The following is a 25958-nucleotide window of genomic DNA, read 5'->3' on the forward strand; positions in this document are numbered from 1 at the left end:
CCTTGGTCCTTTTCTTCCAACAGATTTATTGAAATTTTGAGGAGCCTAAAACTCAAACCCTTGTCCAGCCAATATCCTGGAGCCAGGGACTGGCCCTCAGGGACATCACCCACCCCATTTGCTCCCTGTCTGCAGGGTGCCCAGCTTCACACCCCTTCCAACTCCTCATCAACAAAGCTGCTCCTGCAGCTCGGTTCTAAGGTCCACCCCGACCAAGCCAACTGTGTGTAATGTGGAATTTATAATTAAGCCCAGACACACTAAGAGATATAGTAAAGGGCAATGAAAGAGGAAGAAAGCAGGTAAACTTTGAGGCTGATAAAATCACCTGACTTCTCTTTGCCATTTTTTTCTTTCCTTATTCCCATCTCTTTCCTGTCTTGAAGAGGAACACCTTTAATAAATGAGATGCTCACCCAGATCCTTGTTTTTCTTATTACGATCATAGTCTGGAGGGCTTGATTTGATCACATTACCAAATATGTCTTATAGAAAACATGATTCACCACCTGTCAACTCCCATTAACCAGAGACACTATAGACTTGACATCCAATTGACAGAAGCACCAGCACTACCAGTCCAAAGAAAGTGACAAATCGAAGAACTAATTGGACTTTTCTCCTTCCGTTGGTCCAAGAACAGCAATATTTCCTGTCAGCTGGATGAAAAAACCAAAGCTGGACTGTATTCTGGCCATAAATCCTCTTTCTTTCAAGCTCAAACGAGTTCAGGCCAGTGTTGGTCCCCAACCATGCAAGCCAACTGGATGCTGTTGAAGTCTCCTTGACTTCCAGCTCACGGCCGTCCTGCTGCCTCCTCGTACTATACCGGCACTCTCTGGAAACTGAAAGTCCAGGACAATATCAGCCACTCCCGGACTGGACATTCGTTACCAGGAGAAACCCAAACCCACAGCTCTGGCTACCAACTCTTCAAGGGTTGTTAATCTAGCAGGAACTGGATCTACAAATGTTGCCCTGGATAACCCCATCCCTGCTGGGGTTTAAAAGCGTCTATCCAGTGAGCAAAGTTACCACCAGTGGTTTATCCACCCTCCTTGGCCCTGCTAGGCTGGGCTGAGCCCTTCGAACAAAAAGGGAACCGCTCTGGTCGCTCCCAGTCTGCAGGCTCCTTCTCAGGCACCCACACAGGCCCAGTGGCCTCCAAAGGGCTTTTCCCTCCACCATCTTGGCCTCTGCAAGGGCAAGAAGACACCACCACCAAGAAGGATAAAATAAGTTTTTATTTATAGTCTTATAGTAAAGGGGGAAGCCTTAACTTGCAAGACAATTCTTCAGCAGTATGTACAACATACTTTTTATTTCCATGGAATGGAATCAAACACGGACTGAGACTACAGAGTATACACTAGAAATCAGCAAATGCAGGGAAGAGAGTAGGAAAAAGACAAAGAAATGAAGCTTAAACACACAAACCCTTCACTGGGATCTGCTGACCGCAGCCAGAACCAGGGCTGGATCACACAATGGGGATGGGTTCCAGGACAGTCGGAAGGGGAGTGGGGCGAGGGTGGGGAGGGGTCCGCACTGGGATGCGGGTTTAGTACCAGGTGAATCGCTCTTGGTATTTACATACAAAATCAGTTGGCTCTATTTCTTAGAAATACACACGGAAAGAAAGGAAGATTTGATCATTACTTTATGAATCTGTCGCTTTGCAATACCGACATCATCAGAAATAGGGACAATTCACTCAGATTCAAATTTCAGTAGCAGGAAATAAATATCAAAACATCATCACTGACCTCAATACAAAACCTCTACCCCACCGGATCCTCCCTCCTTGCCCCACCCCCCACTACCCCCGGCGGCTACCGCTTCACTGCTGCCATCCCCCCACAGACCACACGAGTGTCACGCGGCCCTCCCTAAGGCTGGCTGAGAGGAGCAGGAGTGAAACAGGCCAAAGAGTCTGCGCTGCAAATCTGTCCCCACTTCCTTTCATACCACAAACTTCTTCAAGGATCTGGTCTTTCAATAGGAGCGATAAATAGCTTTTTAGAAAAAAAAAAATCCTTAAAAAGAAGGGGGTATAATTCTGATTACTCCAAACTGGTCATCTTCTTAAAGTAGAGCAGTCCACAGATTCACAAAGTCTATCAAACAGAGGTGAAGGTGGCCTGGGAGGAGAGGCCTGGGAGGGGCAGGAGCCCCCGGGCACGTGCCCGGCAGGGCTGGAGGAGCTGGTGGGTGGTCAGGACACCATGTGCTCAGAGGTCCGGCCGGCCGTCTGTCCTCCACAGAAAAAGCTGCCAAGTTGGGGTGTTTTGGTTTAAAAATTCCTGGTGGGGACAGGGAATCCCTGAAGGGAAACGTTAAAAAAAAAAAGTAGTGGAAATGGGGAAGGAGAACGAGAGCTGTTGTCCAAGAGCTTCTACGTAAAAATAAAATTAAAAAAACAAAAAGGAAAGAGAAAAAAATAGAGTCTCTTAAATGGTTCTGAGGGTTCTAAAGATGAACTGAAAGGAGGATAAGACGACGGAGGAGACAGACAGTTTTTATTGCTGGCCTGCCCCACGGAGCTTAGCTGGCCTCCATCCGGAGCTTCTTCCTGCTTTGGGGCTCTTCGGGCTCCGACTCCGAGCTGGAGTCCGAGCCCCCATCGAAGGCAGAGATGGTGCTGCCCTTGGCGTTGGTGTAGAGGCTGTTGTCTGAGGAGGGGTAGTTGGTCTGCAGTTGGGCACTCGACCTCGCCTTCTCCAGTGCACGGACTGAAAGGCAACCAAGCGAGCGGGTTACAGCCTTCTGGAGACTGGGGGAGTAACCGAGTCACAGGTCAGGGTCCAGCCTGTTCTTCCGAAGGGCTTGCTGACCCCTGAGGCTCAGGGTGGCTCAGGAGTAACTCCCTTCCGGTGGCTGCTCCACCTGCATACTTCATTTCCCTCCTCCTTTCCCAGCCAGACCTGGGTGCCCAGCAGACACGGCTGGCCACTCTACAATGCCACCTAGCCCTAAAGAGAAGGCTTGCGATGTCACCATCCTGCCTTGGAAGCCCGGTGTAGAGACAGGAGCCCAAGTTCCCTGTGGGACCCAGCAGTGCAGTAACAGAGAAGCTGGCCCGGCAATGCCAGGCTCCACAAGGGTGTGAAGGCCACACGACAGCAGGAAAGGATGACATTAGACGTACCAGCCAAAGAAAGGTTTTGGCTTAGCTCTCATGTACAAGATCCACTTGGAAAGACAAGCTGGACACTTGGAAGCCAGTCACCAATACACACAGAATACCTGGGCCTTTCGACACAAAGCCCCTACATGCAGGCTGCTTGGCCCGGTAACCAACCCACTGCCGCCTCCCGCTGCCCCATCCCTCCTCGGTTCAGCTCATCTTGAGCCTGGAAGGTCAACCCATTTATTTTAGTTTAGTTTAGTTTATCTGAGGTGTTCTAACCCAGGTGGTTACTTGCATTTCCTTTTACTTGCATCTTCCATGAGGGAGGAAGAGAAGTGAATTCCCCAGGAACAAAGAACTTGATCAGCTCTCGCTTTCCCCTGTGGTTGTAGGAAAAGGCGGGTGTGAGCATTGGAGAACAGCACGGGCCTGGCCCATGTGCCCTGAGCGGACTACCATTGACAATGGGGAGTGCTCACTGGCCCTCAACACCTGGAGTCTCTGGTACTTGCACAGCACACTCCAATCCAAGGACCTCATAGCTCTTCGGAGACACCTGACCGCCAGGTGTGACCCCTACTACAAGCAGAGCACTGAGCCCCAAGAAGGGGAGAGAGCAGGTCAGAGAAAAGTCTCCAGATGCCTAGCCCCAAGACTCTACTGGTCCCTCACTGGCAGCTCAGGTCCTTCCTCAGGATGCTCTACCACTCAACTACTCGGGCCCGAGAAGAAGGGCCACAGCTGCTTATGAGCAATGCTCCGTAACTGGTCTGACTCTGCAGGCCCAGTGCGAAGCCCTGACCTGGCTGGAGCTCAGCAGGGCCAGCTGCCCCATAAGCTCCGCTGCTCACCTTGCTGCTCCAGGAGAGCATTCTGCCGCTTGAGGTCATCGATATCTTGCTGGTGTGTGTGGTTTTTCCTTCGCATATACTGGATATACTCTGTGGCTTTGTCTAGGATTTGGGCCCGGGATGCCTGTTGCAATACGAAAAAAAGCAAAGGGGACAAAATAAAGACCTAGTCCATGCAGTAAGGAAAGCATGCCTTTCAGCAATGACCGCATGAGGGGGCGGAAGCAGGAGGGTGACGAGGAACAAGGCTGAGGAAACAGCCAAAGTGCTACTGAGAATCTTTGGGCCAGCCAGGGCACCCCCTGCTTTACACAGCTTGCCGCACTGGCAATCTCTGGGAGAGGTAGCTTCACCAGGAACCCGAGGCTCAGAGAAGTTAACTGGTTTATTAAAAATCACCAGCTAAAAAGTGGTAGAGCCTGGATTCAAACTCGGGTCCATCTGACTCCTGAACTTGTGCCCCACCCATCTTCTTTGATTCTTTATGTTGTTTTCAAGTCTTCAGCCTGGCTATGTCTGAAAACGTTAAAATACTACTTAACTGAGAGCTTAGCCACTCACTCTTTGCTAAGGCCTGGCTGGTCCAGAAAGGTGGCTGGAGCTGGCTCATGATGGGCATGGGTACAGAGTTCTTCATCAAGGTCTTAGATCTCAGCCAAGTCCTCAGACTGTTGTTAACTAGTTCCAGCTGGGCCAGGCTGCTGTGTCACCACTTCAGTCTCTTTGGCTAAAGAGACTTTTGTGAAAGCTGTCAGAGCTTGATGTCAACACAGGAAGGGCATGAGATTGGGCCATTTCAGGAAGCGACCACACCTTTACCAAGGCTGTGGGTAGCCTCGGCACTGCCCTGTCAGAAGATGAATTAATAAGCTAATAAACCAGATGTCAGGTTACATGGCCCCTGGAGGTCGAACCTGCCCGGAAGATTCCCTCCAGGCTGCAAACCTGGCCGAAGTCAGCCATGGCCAGGCAGCCAACCAGCTAAACCGGCAGATGGTAGAAAGCCAAGAGAGCTGAAGCCCAAGGCAGGGTAGTCAGTCTAGCAGCCCAAGTGTGGCAGTCACGCCACCAAGGCTCCTGAGCAGTAGCAAAGCTTCCTAAATGGCAAAGAAAACAGACATGCTGACGCGAGCAAAACTCAATCCCCTTGTAGTAAATCCTGATTCAACTCCTAGACCTCAGCTGGGCTGAGTATCAGAGAGGTTTGGAAGCCCCGGGTTTATTCACCAGTCCTCATGAAGTCCGGGCTTTCCTCTTATAGCACCCTTAAGGTAATTTGCTCAAAAGGAAAATGTTCATATTCAACCATTTTTATCTGCTGCGGATTATATGTGAGACACTGAGCAGACACTGTGGGGAAACAAAATGTATTAGTCATGGCTTTTTTTGCCCAGAAGCTTACTTACTATCTCATTGAGTAGATAAACATATCTATAGACAAATCACAGGGCAGTACCAACAAGTGTAACTTGAGCAGTACAGATTAGAAAAGCCATGGGAAAGATGGCTCCTGGCGGGAGTGATCACCTTCTCTGTGCCAGGCACCCCAGGCTTGGCACACAAATGCTCCTATTGGAATCAGTGAACCCTGGGTTAGACTAAGGTGTACTTTGTGAGGAAGGGTCATTCTGGGCAGGGAGAAGAGCACAGGCAAGGACATGAGAGTGGGGAAAGAGCCAGGCGTATTTCTTTAGTTGACAAGTCAGCTTACGTAGGAAGAATGAGAGTACTGACAATGGGGCTTTTAACTCTGATTACAAGGCCACCTCAGAAGCTGTTTCCCATCTCTGCCAAAAGGAACTTATTATGGTTAATTATTAGGTGATAAAATGAAAAAAAAAAGGCACACATTTGGAAGGGACTAATTAAAATTATTACATTACTCTGCCTCTCTGGATGCTAGAGATGGGATTAAAAATAAGTACTGTAAGCCAAGACTGGAAGCAATCTGAATGGCCATTGACAGATGACTAGATTAAGAAGATGTGGTATATATATATATATATATATATATATATATACACACACACCCCAACAAAATGGAATACTACTCAGCCATAAAAAAGAACGAAATAATGCCACCTGCAACAACATGGATGGACCTAGAGATGAGCATACTACGTGAAGTAAGTCAGAAAGAGAAAGACAAACGCCATATGGTATCACTTATATGTGGAATCAACAAAAAAAAAGACATAAGTGAACTTACTTACAAAACAGAAACAGATTCACAGATACAGAAAACAAACTTATGGTTACCAAAGGGGAAAGCAGGGAGTGATAAATTAGGAATTTGGGATTTGCAGATACAAAGCGCTACGTATAAAATACACAAACAAGGTCCTACTATATTAGTACAGGGAACTATATTCAATATCTTGTAATAACCTATAATTTAAAAGAATATGAAAAAGAATACATACATAAATGTATGACTGAATCACTATGCCATACACCAGAAACTAACACAACATTGTAAATCAACAATACTTCAATTAAAAAAAAATCATTGTAGGATAGGTGGCAGGAGGCAGAGTAGGGAGAGGAGTTCAGGACCCAGGAGACAGGTGCCTTCTAGGCTCTCTCCTTAATGGGCCCTGTGACTACAAACAGTATTTCTCTCCATGGCTATTCCTTCTATGACTAGAAATTCTCTCAGACCCTGCTCAGCCCCCCAAATTCTATGTACTCCATCACTGATCTAATTGCTATGCATATTTACACCCCAGTCTCTCTTTAAATTCACCTGTTTTTTCTACCAACAATTCCCAGAAAGCAACATTAGCTTTAATTTAACTATTCACCTACATCTGGAATAAGGACAAAAAGCAAAATCTCTGAACAAGAGAGCACTTGCAAATGTTCAGTGATAATTTTCTAACGAATGACCACACTGAGTAGCAGCCTCTGTGCTACTAGTTTCTTCTTCACATATTTACACATGAAACCATGAAGTGAAAAGTCAGCAGCAAGCACAGCACAACCAACTAACGAGGGAGAAGGAACCCAACGAGCGATGGAAGTTCTTCCACTTCAAGGCAATTTTCAGATGAAGATAAAATCCATAGATGCTCAGAAAACAAGAGGTTCCCAAAGAAGGCCAGACTGGCATAACCCAGGGGGCCTCCAGAATGCTAACAAGCACAGCCTTTCCTCCACAAACCCCCTTGCCTAAGCTAAAGCACCCAGGCCACTTGGGATGCCCTGACTCCCCCCTTAGCAAGTCCAAAAAGCATGGTTCAGTTATTTTGCCCCCCTCCAGTGTACTCAACAAGAAGTTAAATATAGCAAGAAAAAATTAAAATACAAAATACAGAATTCCCCAAAATTGACATGTGCATCTAGTGCAGGGAAGAAAAAGCAAAAGGTTGAAGGTTGAAATGCTAGACTCATCTAAAATCCCCTCCCAGCTTTACAAACCATACAAGATCATGTGACCAGCCAGCCACAGGGTCAAGGTGTAGGCAGGCCCTTCCTTGCCTTTATGAATTTACACTCTGAACAGTAAACATGAAGCCAACATGGCAGGGACTATGGAGGGGCGCTGGGCTTTCAGTTTCTGTTTTTTGAAACGTGCCCAGTCAGCTGAGTCAGCAATCTTCATGTGAGTGTCCGGAGCAGATAAAACCTGGTAGGTCAACATGCTCACAGATCGCTGTTGCCTTTAGGTACCAAGTAAGGACCTGAATAATTTCTTTCCTGCTAGTTTTTACAATCAGAAGGCACTACTTCTGATTCTGCCTTTCTAAGCAGAAACACCTCTCTTCAATGGTCTGGACACAGCCCGGAGACAGGATGGACTGTGATGAACTGTGGACTGGAGAGGTCCTGGGCCTTCTACGAAGCAATGTGAGTTAATGCACTGTGGCTCCTCGGGCCTCTCTTTCACCTCTGGGAGCCATGCAAAAAGCCAACCAATAACCTTCCAGATCTTGTTCCAGAGCCACAGCTGTACCCAGCAACACAAATGACGATGAGAATGGCAGCAGCTGAGTGCTTACCAAATGCCAGGCATCCACACACAACCTTCTGATGTATGGTTTCTATTTTATAAATGAGGAAACTAAGGCACAGAGCTGCAACTTGCCGGATGTTACACAACCAGTAGGTAAGAGTGAATGAAAACTTGAACCCAGGCCTCCAGGACACCCTGATTTTTGCAACACAGAGACTGTGGAACTAATAAAGATGATCAACAGAATTTGGAGAGTCGCAGCAGGAAGAAGACTATGAAAGGGACATGCAATCTGTTTATGAGAATGTCAATGAAGAGCCTGGTGATGGGGGTTCCTTGAAGGAGTGAGAGTTTATGTAAATCATCTACACACAGGTAAGGGGTGCAGCATGAGTTGACGCTGAAGCCACGATGAAGATTGCTTTTCAGAGTTAGGTTGAAAAAATAAGGAATGAAAATAAAGTAGCTTGCAATAATCACAGCATTAAAGAAAACTGTTTTTTTTTTCTTTTCTTTTAAAGGCAGGTGAAAACTTAACAGGCTTGTAGCAGAGAAGAAGCAACTACAGAGAAAAGCCTGAAGCTGCAAGATGGCTTGAGAACTGACTGAACCTGGGCCTGGGGGTGGGAAACGCTGGCTCCCCACACTGCTTGGCCGCATCACCTAAGAAGGGGGAGCCGAAATGGATGGTGAGAAGACCCAGGGTGGCCGAGGGGCCCACCAGGTTCCTGCCCCCTCTCCTGCTCCTGCCGCAGCTGCCGGCCTGTTTGCATCTCTGTCCAGAGCAGCGAGGAGATGCAGGAAGGGGCCTCCCCAGCTCCAGAGACGCCCACCTGAGCAGAACTCTGCTTGGGAACATGTGTACCCACCTCATGCGCTGCAGCGAGAACAAAGCACGTATTTCACAAAAGGCCCCAAACCCAAGACTTTGATTCTAACTAGTACCTTTTAAAGGCCCCAAATGATTCTTGAAGTAGTTACCACCGATGTTTAGAATGACATCCAACGTGACTAAATCCTGTTTAAGCAGTGGTTCTCAAAATTTTTCATATAAGACAACAGTTGCACACATTTCTGGACTTGTAAATGTTCATGTTTGTGCAAAAACTCCAATTGTTTCCGAAAGCAGGTGAGGAGAGGTGAGGAAGAGAGTAGTACAAGACTGTCAACATTAGGAATACCACTGCTGTTCCCTAGGGTCCTAATGCTGACTGGAGAAACAGTCATCTTTGCCGTATTTATCATTTTTTCCTCCTCACTGTCAAAATCAGATCCTACTGGGCTAATGTTATGGCTGCCCTGTTCCCCCAAGAACCAAAATGCCATATCCTGAGGAAAGAAAAAAGAACTACTGCCTGACTTAGCAACTGACACGTTTTATTTTGCACTAGTTATTTTAAAGAAAATAAAATCATTATTTTCTGAAACCTGCACAAGCTTTTACACATAGTAAGGGAGGGGTAGGCAAAGCTAGTGTACATTTCCATTTGAATAAGCCATCTTCTGGAAACAAAAATTAAAGCATCTGCACAATAAATTGGGTCTGCATTAAACTAGTTCATTCCTAAATGGAACCCCTATCAATGCCAACAAGGGTGGCTGGAAGGCTGTGGGATCAGAACCAGACAGCCACATGGCCCCTTGAAGGTGTCCTCTGTAAGGCCCTTCCCGCACTGAAGGACCATTTTCTTGATTACTAGGAGAAGGCAGAGGCCAGGAGACAGAAATTTATTTAAGGGTTACAATAGCCAAGACATGGAAACAGCCTAAATGTCCATCAACAGATGACTAGATAAAGATGTGGTATATTTATACAATGGAATACTATTCAGCCATAAAAACCAACAACATAACACCATATGTAGCAACATGGATGTTCCTGGAGAATGTCATTCTAAGTGAAGTAAGCCAGAAAGAGAAAGAAAAATACCATATGAGATCCCTCATATGTGGAATCTAAACAACAAAACAAAACAAAACAAATACAGAACAGAAATAGACTCACAGACACAGAATACAAACTTGTGGTTCCCAAGGGGGCAGGGGGTGGGAAGGGACAGACTGGGATTTCAACATGCATAATAGATAAATAAGATTATACTGTATAGCACAGGGAAATACATACAAGATCTTATGGTAGCTCACAGAGAAAAAAATGTGACAATGAATGTATACATGTTCATGTATAACTGAAAAATTGTGCTCTACACTGGAATTTGACACAACATTGTAAAATGATTATAAATCAATAAAAAATGTTAAAAAAAAAAGGTTAACACAAATCATGTTTCAAACTTTGTATTCGTTTATCCTGTGTCCTTGGTAGTTTCAAATGAAGGTGTGACATTTCCCCATCAAACTCTGACTGTGAGAGATGAGCACATGGAGAGGAAATATAACTAGTAAGTAAACATGTGGAAAAGGATTTAATCTCACAGGTAATAAACAAAATACAAAATTAATTACTGCCTTTTGCCTACTAAATTAGTCACCCCTCCCGCTAAAAAAAAATTCAGTAATGGTAAAACTAGCACTCTCAAAACAATACCAAAAGACTAGTCTTTAGAATTTGCTTGAAAAAGAAAGAAAGGAAAGAAACAAGATTTGAAAACAATCCTCCTAGAAAGCATTCTGGCAACACACAGCAAAAAACCCAGATGTTCCTTCCCCAGACCCAGCAACCCAACTTCCAGGAATCAATTCTATGGAAACAGCCACATGCACCATGATGTTCATCACTACATTACTCATAAAATTAAAAAACTGGAGGCAACCTAAATGGTCAACAGAAACATGCCTAATGGCTAAATATGAACATTATTACTTGGGGAAGGGGCATGTTATGTGAAAACATAAAGAAAGCTATAGCATTTACCCACATAAAGCACATACATAAAGAGACCAAAGGGAAATATACAGATTGATAATACTATTATTTTCTTGCTGCTTAGACTCAATCAATAAATACATGGATTTAATAATAGCAGCTTTTTGGGGGAGGAAAGAAAGCAGGTGAGTTTGTTTGACATACACTTTAAGATAGCACCCGATTTCAGTTATATTAAAATGGGGTGTGGGATGGGGGAAATGTATCTTTGAACTGCACTGTCCAGCACGACAGCCACTAGCCACATGTGGCTAATAAGCTTTGAAATGTAACTAGTCTGAATTGAGATGTGCTGTAAGTATAAAATATACCCAAGATCTTCAAGACAGTGCAAGAAAATAACATAAAATAACATTAGTAATTTTTAATTATTGATTATATATTGAAGTCATACTTATTTTTGCATATTAAATAAAATATATTGTTAAAATTAATTTCACCTGCTATTTTACTTTTTTTACTGTGTCAAAGTAGAAAATTTAACTGTATTTAAATCAAATTGTATTTAAAATGTGTGTGTGACTCACATTAAACTTCCACAGGAAAGATGGTGCTTATCTTAGAATCAAAATAAAGGAAAGGTTGTAGTCATGTTAGAGGAAAGGAGGGGCTATTTTTCTTCTTCCCATTTTTCTAAAGTTTTTGCAATTTTGTTAGAGGGGAAAAAAAGAAAAAGAAATGCTAGAGGGAAGGCCTAGTAACTAATCCTTATCCTTTCAAATCTCCAGATCGAAAAGCGATAGGTGAGGTTCCTGGCTCTCCTGTCCTCTCTACAGAACTGAGTCCTCCCCAGTCTGCAGTGCAGAGACTTCTAGATGGACGGACAAGGCTCCTGCCCTCAGGGAGTGCACCCTTCAGTTAGGGATAAGATTTTCAGAGAAAAAAGACAGACACCGGAGAGGCCCTATAAAGGGCCACTGGGGTGTCAGGGGGAGTGATAACCCAGGGTTCTCAGGGTGGTCATGCAGTTGATACGGGCCTTGAAGGTGGGCAGGTGGAGATACACTGGCAGGGGAGGCCCAGGCGCGGGGGAAACAGATGAAGGCATGTGGGTAGGAAACAGCGTGTGGGCTGGTGAGCCCTTGTAAGTGGGTCTCTTCACCATGAAACCTCAATGTCATCTGGGTGGTGAAGCTGGAGTTGGATTTTGATGAAAGGAAAGGACTCTGACAAATCTCAAAATGACATTTCTGAGGAAACAGAGGAGGGTGCACACTGCTTCACAAAAGGGGAACGAGCAGGAAAAGCAGGAGGGCAACCTGGGCACCTTGTTCAGAGAACATGGAATGCCAATCTTTCCTTGATGGGCATGGAAAAGCTCTTGGAGGTCTTGGCAGCATGAAATACAGTTAACAAAGAATCCAATGAATTAATACATTCACAGTTGCTGAGACTGGAGCTTAAGGGATACCTGGGCAACTATGGGCAATAATTTAAGATGTAGAAAATTTAAGAAGAAAAGAATTGCCCAGGTTGGAGTCTGGCCAGGTAACAGCCCTGATGAGTAATGAGGTGAAATGGGAAGGGCTGTGGTTGACATTTTATTTAAAAAATAATCCCTTTAGCAGCCCAGAGATGATGTCTGGAAACAGTGCTGCTGAATGAACTGCCTGCCTTTAAGGATGTCCACCAGAGTGAGCCTCTCCCGTGAAGCGAGACCACGTGTACAGGCGGCTTCCTTCCTTCAGTTAACAAACACTCACTCTGCTCCATACTGTGTGCCAGACACTGAGGGAAGAAATATGACCAAAAGATGTTCTCCCTGCCTTCGGTACTTACTATGGTGTAGTGTGGGAGACAGGCAGACAGTCCTCAAGTAACCACACAAATGTACGTACAATGACAACGGAGATAACTGCCCTGGTCACAGTGCTGAGTGGGTTTTACAGTTCTTACAGCTGAAAGTCAGTCTCCCTGTTATGTTCCCTGATACAAGGGAGCTATGTGGTTTCAACATCTATCTGTTAAAGAAACCAGGCTTCACTGAAGATGAAACAAATTAGCTCCATGTTTTAACCTCTTATTCGATGCTCAGCAAGTTATCTTACTATTGTTAACTGGTACATAGAATCCTCCCTCCAGCAAGAGAGCAAGACCCTCAAGAGTAGACACCACATACTAGACCTTTTAAATTACGGCACTCATATTTAAACAGGTGAGCACAAGCACGTTGGTTGGTGCCATTTTCATTAAAGAGGTGAGCAAGCCCACTTTTCCTCTGGCGCTCTCACCTCGCAGCTGGTTCTGGGGACCTACCATGAGCCAAAGCCTGTGACAAGAGCTGGAAGAGGCAGTGCCTTCATAGTCTCACCCCGAATGAAGGAATTCTGAACTTAATGCTGACTAGAAGAAACACTGTTTTTCTTTATTTTTACTTTAGGTTAAAATCTCTCTTTAACATAACAAAGCTCTATCCAGAAAGGAGAAATCCAGAATACAACTGGCTGAGAGAGCAATGAAGTACGATAAACAGGCATTTAGGAAGAGACTTAAAAGATGAGAAATTACTATAAATCACTGTTTCGTCACACATGGCAATGCTGAGACAGAACCTTCTACCACTAAAGTCAACCATGCTAAGGAGACACTGTGATTGGATGCAATCACTCTGGCTCAGGTGCTGGGGCTAACTTACGAGGGGAGGGCAGAATTATACCCCCATGTAAAGGCAAACTGATGAGCTGGTCACCAGGTTTGCTCCCCATGTAACATGCCCTAGTATCCAAATTAGCACCCTTAAAACAAAGGATAATTCTGTTCAAGAACAGTAATTTCCTCCTTTGAAAAACAGAAGCTGTTCTAGCCCTTACTCCCGTACTCTGGTTGACCGGCTGATGGTTCTAATTCCATCCCATCTTTCCCGGTGGGCTCCACGTCCAGTTGAAAAACTGTAAGGGAAACAAAAGACTCATGCAACAAGAGATCAAGAGTCCACTGTGAACACTGTGACTTAGGGCAAAACTCAACTGGACTGTCAAGTATATAATGATCTATTTCCCAGAGTAGCTATGTGGACTCAGACAAATTTATAAACTTTCAATGACCCCTTAACTCTGCACTTCAGTGTTGCCTACATACGCTACCTCAGAGGAAAATATTTTAGTAGTAACCCTAGTATGACTGACTGCCAAGATTACTGGCCCTATCCAGGGGAAGCTCCCAATATAAAGACAAAAGTATTTAAGCAAGACTTCTTTAAAATATCCTTAAATTGTTTACCCCTATGGTGTGGCAGAAAGATCAAACTTGGTGATGGGCAGTCCTGAGTTTTAGTCCCTGACCAGCTATAGACTGGGGTCGCGATCTGAGCCTGTTTCCCCATCTCTGACACAGTAATGAAGGCGGGAGCACCAGCAGTAGTAACTGTCCAATAATAATCGTATATACTCACCTCAGAGAACTGCCGTGCAGATTTAATTACATTACAACATAGATGTTAGTTAACACTGGTTTTTTTTACTTAAGCAAAAGGTGATTATTCTTTATTTTTATTTTATAGTGGAAATATAGGAAACAAAAGATAAATAGAGTTTGGGTCTCACATTTAAATTTGTTTGACTTTTTTTAAAGTATAAGTGTCTCCCATTCTTGGTTGGGATCCAATTCAATCAGTATTAGTTTCTCTTAAAAAGAAAAAAACAAAATGCTTAAAACATGTATGACAGAGAATCCAAATACTAAGTGAGAAGTCACCTTGAACATAAAGGAGATTGGGGGGCCTTTCTATCAAGCATCTAAGCACCCTAAAACTCACAGGATAATGTCAGAACCCTAATTACTGCAATCCCAATCAAGAATTAGCCAATTTCCTTTGGTTCAAATACCACTTTTTAAAAATTGCAACATTTAGTGAGAACTCGGAAGTTTGAGAGACCAAAGTATTCTGTTAGCCTCCCAGCAGCACCTGTGAAAGAGTGGTGGCAGACAAGAACAGTGAAGACTGTGGAATATAGTGGGAAGGGGCTGGGGTTCAACCAGAGCCAACAGCCATTTCCTTTATTCACGCTCAGCATGAACATTAGGACTGGAACACACACAAAAGTTCCGAAATCAGAAAGGCACCTGGTAAACTCCCACTGGGGCTTTGCTGACAGGCTTTATCAGACCTGGCTCCTTGACCACTCCTCTCCTCTGGTCCTGCTGCTTCTCTGACCTCATCTCCTGCCACCGTCCCTTCGTTTACCCTCCTTCAGCCAGTCTGGCCTATATCCCTGACAGGTCCAGGAATGCTCCTAGGTTCCGGCCCCTGGGCTATTCCACTTCCACTCCCTTGCCTGGAACGCTCATCACCAGAAAGATGCGTGGTTCTTTCCTTCACCTCCTTCAAGTCTTCACTCAAATATTGCCTTGCCAGTATGTTGTTTTTTTTTTTTTGTCTGCCCTAATAAAAACCACAATCCTTCCTTTCCTGTTTAATTTTCTCCTTAGCATTTCCCTGACATACTATACATATACTTGATTATTAGCTCATTTTCTATCTTTTCCACCAGATTAAGAGCTTTTGCTTTTGTCTATTTTGTTCATTGCTGTACTCCCAGCATGCAGAACAGTGCCTAGAATACAGCAGACTTCAATAAATATTTGTTGAATGGAGTAAGTGAATAAATGAATGGGCCACAATGAACGACAACTATTCCGTTTGTAAGGTTACCAAATTCAAACTGTCAACTTCCTTGAAGAAAGGATACAGCAGGATTGATGACATTGTGATTTTTAAGGACTTAAGGAAGAACGTTATGGCAACGTAAAATAGACTGGATAAGTAAAAAGGTATAGTTGAGCTCTTATGACTGGCCTCTCCCATAGTGTTCCCAAGCAAGAATCCCTAGGAATCACCTGACTGCTGGTGGTAAGTACAGATCTCCAGGCCTGCCTCAGAAAGACAGATTCAGTAGTCATTATGATCGGGGTGGTCCACAGGCTGCTTCTTGGGAAACACTGCTGTGGCGCTGCTCCTAGTTAGATGTTAGCTCTTGTCCATTTACTTCCCCAAAGCCCTTTAAATTGACACCATGGCATATGAATAAGCACTGACTGTCAACGGTTCAGACAAGCATAAGAGATAATCCTTTGCACGTGTGTACTTTGTCTAAAAGGGTGAGTCTCTCCCCATCATAAAGATTCCCTGTGGTGCTTAGACAGTGTTGTACCCAGGAATGTTGTTATTCCAGGTAAGTACCTTGGTCCAAGGCCATTAAACTAAGTCCACACTAAGTAGGCCTAACCCATGGCAGATTCTGGTTTTGCAATACTAGGTATTCACATGGCTTGTTTTATTTTTTTCATAGAGGTCAGACCTACCTCATGCTTTAGCCACAGAGCCACACCTTAGATAAGGTATAAGGCACATGACTTACCAGAGTGGCAGTATAAACAAAATGAAACCATAATGATCCCAAATTTAATTCTGAATAACCAAACAACCCCAGGACTCCCACCACAGAGCTAAGTCAGGAAAGCCATTCAAAGCATACCTGAGTGCAATAATTTTTCTTAAAATGGTTGCTTCTTTAAACATTGGCTTATTGAACCAAACCAAACCAAACCAAACAAACAAACACAACCACACACAAGACACACAGGTCCCCTTCCACATCTGCCACTTATACCACTGAACTGCTGCACAGAGTGGCCAGTCATCCTGTGAGTTAAGGATGGAACTAACTGTGCAAACAGATGTTTTCTCCAAATTCCGAGGAGTGACCCTAATCCACAGGCCTCTTACTCAAAGCTTCCAACTTTGTTTTTCAAATGCAGAAACAGCTGGTGCCTACCTCTCTAGGGAAAAAAGTTTCTGGAAGGCCACCAAATGGGTAGAGGGAGAGAGAAGAGCAGCTATTTTTTTCTCCCATTTCTCACGAACATGTCTCTTTACTCAAGTTTTTCACTCCGGCCCCACATCTAAAATGCTCTTTACATGCCTTTGAAATAACAGCTGTTGGACTGGGAGCTCACTGGTGTCCAGGTTGGTTCACATACACTCCTGGGACATTTCACTTAAAATAAGTACTAACTTTGAACCACATGAAAGGAATTCTCATGGAGGTCTAGGGAACCACTGACCTCAGGAATCCTTAGTGTTATCCCAAAATACTGTATGCTCTTTATACTATATTATATAGTTATAATTTCCTGAATGAGTAATTTATCACATGTGCTGCTAATTTTAAGAGGTAACTCCTACTGCTGTCTTAATAAGCATCTCCATTATATCTGATATCGCTTGCTAAGGATGAACTAGAGTGGGTAAGGTGTGTGATGACCCCCACAAAGAGTCAAAGATTAAGGAAACCATGTCACCTGAATATTCCTGACTCAATTTCTTTCCAGATGGGTGAGTGTCCTGCTAAGCCTCACAGCAAGTTCCAAGCTAGTAGTGGTTAACTGGCCCTCTCAAAAAACTCACCTTCTCTCCTTGGAGTGATGGGACCGAGTCCCGCAAACTGTGAAAGCTGTCTTTGATGTGGTCCCTACGTTTTCGTTCCAGTGCATTATGGTGAGCCCGTTTGTCAGCCTGGAAGAACAGGAGAAAGAGCACATTAGCGATGTCACTCCTTCTGCTTGGCACAGGTGGGTGGGTACAGCCTGGAGTATATGCTGTCAGCGCTGTCCCAGGCGATTGGACAGGGAAGGATTTGTCGAGGTGGGCAGTTAGGAGTCTCCAGAATTAGGCTCTGCTAAAGGGGGAGAAAGGGGTGAGCAAGGCTTGCGACAGGAACATCCAAAGTAGCTCGATGCATCCAGCTCATGCATAAGTAAAATAAAAGTTATTCACGGGGACAAAGTGTGACTCTCCTGCAACACCAGTCTTCTCCTACAGCTTACTTATGTGACAAAACAGCCGCCAGTCCATGGCTGGGAGGTAACCAGGGAAAAGCTGCAGTGGGCCCCTTCGTAAGATGTGATCAACCCCACTGTAAGAGATTCCTCATGGTGGGCGCCCAGGGAAGGAGTCAGGTCACTGGTACAGTGCTTCTTTCCACGTAAAACCTATCACCATGAGTCTGTTCTCGTCTCCAGCTCACTAAAAGGTACTAGTTTAAGTCCTTCATGCCAAATCATACAATAAAAACTAAAACCTCTAGAAAACCCAGATGCATGAACCTGAAATTATGACAAAGCTGATAAAGATGCCAACTGCATTCTGAGCTCCTATTTTTTAAAGTGTACGAAGGTGCTACCCTGCCAAAGGAATCCCGACAGAGGCTGCCAGAAAGGCAGTTCTTAGACAGCAAACCTGACACCCAAACGCTCGGAATAAATTTCCTCAGGTACCTGTGGCAGGTCATATGTATTTGGCAGTACATAAATACCCACAGACCAAAGTCTTTATCCTGTCCTGCTCAGAATCACAAAGAACAACAATCAGCTGGAGAGGGACAGAGACTGCCACCAAACCGGGAATGGCAAAAATACACTGACTTTAGGCAGGAGAGACAGCGCTGGACAACACTGCAGAACTTCGGCAGGTCCCCACTAAAGACGCAACCCTCCAATGGAGCACAGACGCTTACTCAGCCTAAAGCAAGAACTTCATCACATCTGCACTCTGGGAACTGTAGGAAATACTAAACTCTGAGGACTTACCGTGAGTACAAGGTTGCACTGAGCTAACCTAAAGAGGAAGTCAGTGTGTAGGAAGTTTAGTTAGCTTTAATCTCCCCAGAGTACCAGGAATTTTAAAAATGAAGCAATAAGAGTAAGTAACCTGGCTTAGCACAAGAATACCTCAAATGAATCCGTGTACTAAACAAGATGTTTGGACAGAAGTTGATAAAGACAAGAGCTGTGGGGATGAGTGGACTTGAAATTCTCGTATCTAATCCTAAAGGTCTGAGTCATTACAGAGGAAGAAGAGGCTGGGAGCAGCTGTGGTAATTTCAGTCACTTCCTGGTCTCTCAAGCACAACACCTCACCTATAGCCCTGCTGCACCGGACACATGGTTCCCATCACGGCCACCGTTCTCCATGGCATGGCACTCACTTTCAGGGCAGACGCCCAGGACACTTCTAAAGCTCTCCTAATCTTGTGATGTCTGGATTAACTGTAAAATGAGTGTCTGCTGAACTCCAGGGATATACAGAATTTCTGGGGAAACTGAGGGAATCTTCAGATAACCTGAGGCTAGAGGTAGGTACGCTGTATCAGACAGCATTAGAGCAAGAAAACAGCAGATGCCTTCTATCAGCACTATGAAATAGCTTGAAGGAGTTACACATAGTGCAGTACCTAGCCCTCTTCTAGCTTACTGTTCGCTCTGGACATCTACACAGGTTAAGCTGGGCTGGGTTCTAAGCTGAACCAGACCTATAGACTTAGAAGGCTGCGAGATGGCATTTGGCATCTATCTGTCTCTCCTGTGTTTGCTACATACTCCCTAGTTGGTTTATTTACATGCAAATTAATCGCCCAGCTTTGGTCTCCAGCAGCAGCCCGAGATACTCCTGTCTACTAAATCACCCTGATTCCTGGCCCTCCTCCCAGCTTAAGAGCTGTGCACAGAAGCAGTGACACCAGTTACCCACAATCCCTCTTGTTGATACAAATAAAATTCTAATTGTCTGTTTTCTTTCTGGGAGAGCCCTGCAAATCTCAAACAGCTAGAATCAAGTTGGACTTGGTTTCACTCAGGCCTGAACTAGAGGGGTGGAGCTAAGTATAATCTCACACCAAAATCATCCCCACAATGCACTCTCCCCTTCCCATTCACTGAGCCCTGAAAGGACTCAAATGGACGAGTCTTTCGGTTAGAGGACCGTAAGTGAACTTGGCTGTGGACCATCAGCAGAAATCTTGGCTTCTCATCTGGGGAGCCAGCCAAGTTTGAGAAGTTGGCTCAACAAGGAAAGGCAGCAGTCCACTGGTAGAAAGCCTGGGCTGGGGACTGTTGTTCTCAAAGCAGTGGATGGAATTTCTGTGGTGGTTCCAGGCCCAATTTAACTAGCAGAAGAGTGGAATCTTAGACCAATCCCTGCTGCCATGTCCGTCCCCAAGCTGCTACGCTTAACCAGAGTCCCTTTCAAAGCTCTCAGAGACAATGGCAACAATGCAGTTTTTTCCTTCTCCAGCCTCATTTGAAAAGAGTAAGTTAAAAACATGCAGAACTAACATGCCTCATTCCAGGCAACTCTGAACTAAATAATACCTCTAGTGGCTTTAAAGAACATATGAAAAAAACCTTTACAGAAGACCGAGAATTGTTTGGGAAACATTTCCAAACCACAGATCCATCCATCCTGAAGGATGACTCTCCCCCTACCCTCAATTCATCCAAATGGAGGGGCCAGTTGCCAGGCTTATCACTGCTTTGTTAACTATCTTTGTTTGCTGGCAACCCTTTTTGAAAAGACCAAGAGTTGGGAATGTAAAAATCTGGGTGAGGACTCCCAGTGCAAGGCATCTGAAATCCGCCCACAATGCAAAACTAGTTAATTTTTTTTTTTAAGTGGGAAAAGGCCAAACAACTGTGTCCTGAACAAATAAAGCTCAACTCAGATGAGCCAACCTTCTCTCACCTGTGCTAAGATGTTTGATAGTGAAAATGGATGGTACTGAACAAATTCTAGGAGACAACAGGGGCATTCTCAGGCTGTACAGCAGGCCCTCAAATACCTCCCCGATACACGCTCTGAGAGCAGTGGCTGGATGCTGTCACTCTTTAAGTACCCTGGATTTGCAGTTTCTGTAGAAAACCCCTCCTTCAGGGGATCCCAGGCTAAAAGAAACACTAAGGGGCTGTGTGATACTGCAGACTGGCCCACAGATGCTGAACAGGAACTTCTGCACCAAATCGCTTCCAGCTTTGACATCTCTGCCAAGGTTTTTATTCAGTCTCTCAGTTTTATTTCTACCAAACTTTCCATACTGGCAGCCAGAATAAAAATCACCTACAATTTGTCCATCTCTGACACTAACAAACACGTGTTATCTTAAGTGTTGTTAAATGTTGAAGGCAAACATTATTTTGTTAGCCAAGAAGTTGTTAAACTGGCAGGAGGTCATTCAAGCTAAAGAGGGCTGTTCAAAATTGAGGGAATTTCTTTAAATAGTTTCCTCTGAACTTATTGCATAGAGAATACAGTTTCCTTCAAGGCATTATTACATCAGTCAACAACATTATTCCCTCCAAATTCTAGGTAGGCAAATAGCATGGGGAAATAAATGCTCTGTTATCCAAAGATGCACAAGGTTATCCAGAACAATGTCATTTCTTGCAAGCTACCTGACACCTAACCCAGCTCATAAAGGGGAATCTTCTCAATTCCAATATAGAAAATTCTCAGCATATATGGAATTATAGTTGCCCACTAAACATTTATTGCCTGTTAAGAAATTTAAAGGCTATTATTTTAGAAGGAAGATAGTATTGCTTATGATTATTAATAAGCTACTCTTATAAAACACCAACACCAGAAATACTCAAAATTCTCACCAGAAAAGATCTATTTAGTACTTCTGATGGGAAGTAGATAGGATATATAAAACTGAACTTCTAAGCAACTTAATTCATTTTAATTAATGTGATAGTTTCATGAAATAATGGGCAGCTAGGGTGAGAAATTCACGAAGGTCCCTAACAGGGAGATAAAAATCGCAACTTTCCAACACCTCTCCTGCTTGAAGCTGATTGCCTGGAATATATTTCTAACATCTAATAAACACATACGTTTTAAAGGCCTTTCAAAAAAAGTCACTTGGGGCTGAAAAAAACTTGGAAATGCTATTGTCCAAATACGTCATCACACTATAGCTGTCTTCCTTGATCAACTATTCTACTATTACTGGCATTTGGAAAAAGACTGGTAAATCTAAGAACACCCTTCAACAGGCAATTTTAGAAACCAAGCCTGCCATTTCTGCATCACTGTCAACACTCTAAGCAGATATAAAGTACATATATCACGTAGCACTTTTGCCACACAACTAATTCCAGGTAAAACAGACAGGAGTTTCCTGAGTAAATTCCAATCTCAAAGGTAACCAAGCTCATTCCCTTCTGAATATACTGCAGTTCCTAAAGAAACAAAGAGCTCTGGGAGGTTAAAAATATTTCATACGAGAAAGGTCCACAAGTGGAACTGCACAGATGCTTCTAACCCCCACTAATAGGTGTACTGTAACTGAAACACATGCAGCTGTCACTAAGGATAAGCTGAAAAAGAACTTGGGCTTCCTGACTAACACACTAACCCTAAATTTCTTGTATAATTTCATTCCTTCCAAAAAAAAAAAAAAAAAATTCCCAAACAGAAATAAAGATCACTTTGCATGAAATACACCTGCCCTAGAAAATTATCTTTGAAATGCACTATTTTCCCTCCAAAAATTAAAATAACATCAGTGGGATTCTGAGATGAATTAAATTTAATAATAAAAATTATTTTGGGGGGTTACCTCCTTTAACAAAGTTTACTGGTCACTGGAGAAGCTGTTTTCCGTTTGCACTGAGGCAATAGAAAAAAAAACTTGTCAAATCAGTTTCACTTTCTGTTACAGTTAGCCTCACGTCCTAACTCTGCTCTTGCTGAGTATCCTATATTGCTTATGCACTAAGGCCGCAGCTATTGTAGTGACATTATAAAACATGAATGAGTGTCTCTTTTTTATACTAGGACCCACAGAACCTTTCACAAGTAACTTTTTAAAAGTTCTTCGGCAGTCCTAAATATTTGGTTGTTCACGGTCCACATCTTTCTCTGAACTAAGGCAAAGCTTAAGAACAGTTTCCCCCAAATTTTAAAAATACATTTATCTATACTGAATGTCAGGAAATAAAGATGTATTCACAGAGAAAAAAAATCCTTTGATCCTACATGTTTGTGTTAATTGCTTAAAATGCTATTAAGTTCGTCTATCGCTTCTTCTCTCCATGCTGTTGTGATTATCTTGCAACAGATACTTAAACAACTTCCTACGTAGGTATGTCAAATTAAAAACAAAGGGTCAAACTCACCCCCTTTGCCCACCTCAGCAAATCAAAGGGAAAAATCCTAGGTACCTAAACACCAAACTGAAAATATCCAGATGAAACAATGACACTAGCATTTTAGGAGAGTGGAACATTTTAATAATTTAATAAAACAATTTACATTAACAGCCACGTGGATGGATATTTTGAAAAGCAGAAAGCTCTCAAAAACTGGAAGCCAAAATTTCACAAAGAAAAATTTTCTCTCACTGGAAAGCCAATGTAATTCCAATTTAAATAATGGTTCTACAAAGGAAGCCTAAACAATTCCTATCGTCCAACCCTTATTAAGCCCTAGGGCAGATTTTATAACTTGAGACTTGGAGGAAAAAAATGTTTTAAATACGATGGGTCCCAAACATCAAACTCCATCCTCACACTTTTAAAGATAATAGTAACTGAAAAAAAGGAACTGAATTTTCAAATAGATATACTAATAGGAGATATTTCAAATACTTCAAAAGTATTGTCAAATACTTCAAGGAAAAATAAAACAAACTCTTTTTTAGTGACTATCACCCAGGGATAATCTAAACACATTTTTTTCTAAATGTCCATCTGCTTGGACAACTTGCAGAATCCTTGCTCTAATGAAGAGCAGGTACAGGTAAGAGGGCTTGCTTTTATCCTGTGGTAATTAAATTCTTAAACCAGAGGTCTCAAAGTGGCATCCTGCAAATTTTAACAAACTCCTAAGCAACGTGATTGTCCCATACATTATTAGAAAACTCAGAGAGCTAACACAAAAATCTTTGGTTTCTAATCTTTCTTTTAAAATAGGAAGATCAGGCAACACTGAGCCTTAATTTCCACATAATAAAATCCCATGGGACTTTGGTGGCTGCCTTTTTAGAAGAGATATGGGCTCTCTGGTACCCTAATCCTCACCTCTGCTCTCTACTTTATCCCTATCTCACTGCTTGGGCCCCCTGGAAGCATCTAAATTTTTGACTCCCATTCTACATACTTCCTACTATTCCCATCTATTCCTTCTATTCAAACAATAGACGCTGTGATATACTCATTCCTCATTACCTCTGATTGTGATTTATTTTGTATCTATTCTTTTTTTTCTTCCTCTATTCATGGAACCCACAAGTACTGCTTCAGACTCCAAATACATGAGATTAGCGTCTACCTAAATCCATAAAACCATCTACTGAGAACATGAAAATCGTAACTCTGAGAAATTATTGATAACACTGTAAGGTCTCAACCACCACCTCTTAGCAAACCTCTCTCTGCAACACCACTTTTCTTCAACCATTCTATCAAACAGACCACAATAAGCTGCTGAATGTGACATGTTCACTTCAATCTCTGGCTCCTCTACATTTCCAATTTCTGTAGGATACGAGGTTGTGCTAGATTCCATAGTTCTACAGCAGTCACATGACTTCTGGTTAAAGGTGATTACTGCATGTGGCTTCAACTTCACACAACTATGCACAAATACGGTTTAGAACCTACTTGTTCCTAAGTAAACCTGACCACTTTTCCCTGAAATAATACTACAGTCTACTTCAGAATGATGTATTTCTCATTTCCCACTTGTATAGTGACAGCTAGAGCCCCCATCTGAAAACTACAGAATTCATTTCCTTGCATACAGCTCCTCTCACTCACCTACAGTCACTGGAACTTATCACTTTAGAATCTAGAATTATGAGATTTGCAAACCGACTCCCCCACCCCCACCTAAGAACCCCAGAACAAGGCCCCACCTCACCTTAGCGGTTAACAGGAGAGTTTACTACAATATTAAAAGTAATAGAACGACCTCCTTTTCTCTCTGACCCCAAAAAGGACTAGAACTGAACGGAAATGAAAATGAAATGGAGAGTAGGAGACGTACCGCAGATTGAAACCTCGGTTGCTCTTCCTGGAATAAGAGAGAAAAAAAAATAGAAAATATAGAAGTTATTTTTACACTTCACATTCAATAATAAGAAAGAAAATGCCGGCGGCGGAGGAAGCGGCGGGTGGGGAGTCAGCCCTACCCCCCTCCCTCCCCAACCCACGCCCCCATCCCCCCCTAGCGGGATCCGGTAGCGGGGCTGGGGGGGGGGGGGGTCCCGAGCGCCGCCCCTCCTTCCGGGATCCGACCCGGGCCAGAGAAGGGTCCAGAGCACTGTCTCCTCCCCTTGCACCCAGCTTAGGACATCTCGGCACTCCCACTCCCTCTCCGCCCTCCCTCACCCCCCAGGATCCGCGGGTCACGGGAGGAGGGGGGCGCGCGCTGAGGAGGCAAGTCCTGAGCGCCATCCCCTTCCCTAGGATCCGGACAATGGGATCCCGGACGCACCCCGTCCCTGTCCCCCAGACCCTGAGCGGGACAGAGTGGGAACCGGAGGCCGCAGCACCCTCCTCCACGGTGGGAGGTGGGGGTCCCAGAGGCCGCGTGTCTCCTCCCCACCTCCAGTCCCAGAAGGCCGCTCCGGCCAGGAGCCCGGAGGGGAGCGAGCCGGGAGCGCGACGGAGGCGGTCCCGGCCCAGGTGGAGAAGGGGAAGGAGTTGGCGGCTGCTCGGCCCCCTACCGCCGTCGCCCCACTGAGAACCCCGGCCGCTGTCCCCGCCTGACAACCCGCACGGGAAGGAAGAAGCCCCGGGACTCACGTCGCTCTCCACCTCGATGTCATCGTTATCGCTCATTTCCTACGGCCCAGGGAGCGGCCACTGCAGCGGCGGCAGGGAAGGGGGAGGGGTGGAGGGGAGGGGGAAATCACCGACAACAACAAGCCGAGTCCCCCCCCACACACACACACTCACTCACTCACTCGCTCTCTCTCACACACACACACACACACACACACACACACACAAACACGGGCGAGAACCACCTCCTCACTGCAGCACCGGATCAACGGCGGCACGCACGCCCGGTCGGCCCCCTGCCACGTGACCAGGCTCGTCACGCTGGGGCAGCCGAGACTTGTAGTTCTCGTCCCTTTGACTGACGGCCCAGCTAGCTCCAGAAAAACTACAAATCCCAGAAGGAACTGCATCCAGTTGTCGCCAGCCCAGATTGTTGACGGAGCCCAGAGCGCCTGCGTGTCCCGTGGAGGGGGGCGGAGACAGAAGCGGCGTGGTGCCTGCTGGGAGTCGTAGTCCACAGACCGCGAGTTGTCAGGAGATTTGCTTCCCGAAGCAGCAGAGGTGGCTGCT

The 25958-nt window shown here is 44.5% G+C and overlaps 1 protein-coding gene across 5 annotated transcripts; it reads right to left on the reverse strand.

Annotated features, from left to right (window-relative positions):
* Positions 1 to 1226: 1226 nt before the first annotated feature.
* On the reverse strand, positions 1227 to 25676 carry MAX (MYC associated factor X). Of its 5 annotated transcripts, none has more exons than XM_031453878.2 (5): positions 25410 to 25676; positions 24649 to 24675; positions 17230 to 17337; positions 3982 to 4105; positions 1227 to 2732 (listed from the first exon to the last, which is right to left on the reverse strand). In XM_031453878.2, the coding sequence occupies exons 1-5, from the start codon at positions 25443 to 25445 to the stop codon at positions 2545 to 2547; spliced, it is 483 nt and encodes a 160-aa protein (XP_031309738.1). In that variant the 5' UTR covers positions 25446 to 25676; the 3' UTR covers positions 1227 to 2544. The 5 variants fall into 5 exon arrangements, with proteins under 5 accessions (XP_031309738.1, XP_064342111.1, XP_031309739.1 ...); XM_064486041.1 differs by lacking the exons at positions 24649 to 24675; positions 25410 to 25676 and adding exons at positions 3426 to 3510; positions 25210 to 25351; XM_031453879.2 differs by lacking the exon at positions 24649 to 24675 and having other exon boundaries at positions 25410 to 25675.
* Between the last annotated feature and the right edge of the window lie 282 nt (positions 25677 to 25958).

Source organism: Camelus dromedarius, chromosome 5 (genome assembly GCF_036321535.1).
Source record: "Camelus dromedarius isolate mCamDro1 chromosome 5, mCamDro1.pat, whole genome shotgun sequence".
In the NCBI taxonomy this organism is placed as follows: domain Eukaryota; kingdom Metazoa; phylum Chordata; class Mammalia; order Artiodactyla; family Camelidae; genus Camelus; species Camelus dromedarius.

Coding starts and splice junctions, on each gene's coding strand:
- MAX (XM_031453878.2), bottom strand. CDS start 25,445: ATGAGCGATAACGATGACATCGAGGTGGAGAGCGAC. Junction 17,338..24,648: donor AACCGAGGTTTCAATCTGCG/GTACGTCTCCTA, acceptor CTGTTCTTCCAG/GCTGACAAACGGGCTCACCA. Junction 2,733..3,981: donor TGCTCTCCTGGAGCAGCAAG/GTGAGCAGCGGA, acceptor GTTGCCTTTCAG/TCCGTGCACTGGAGAAGGCG.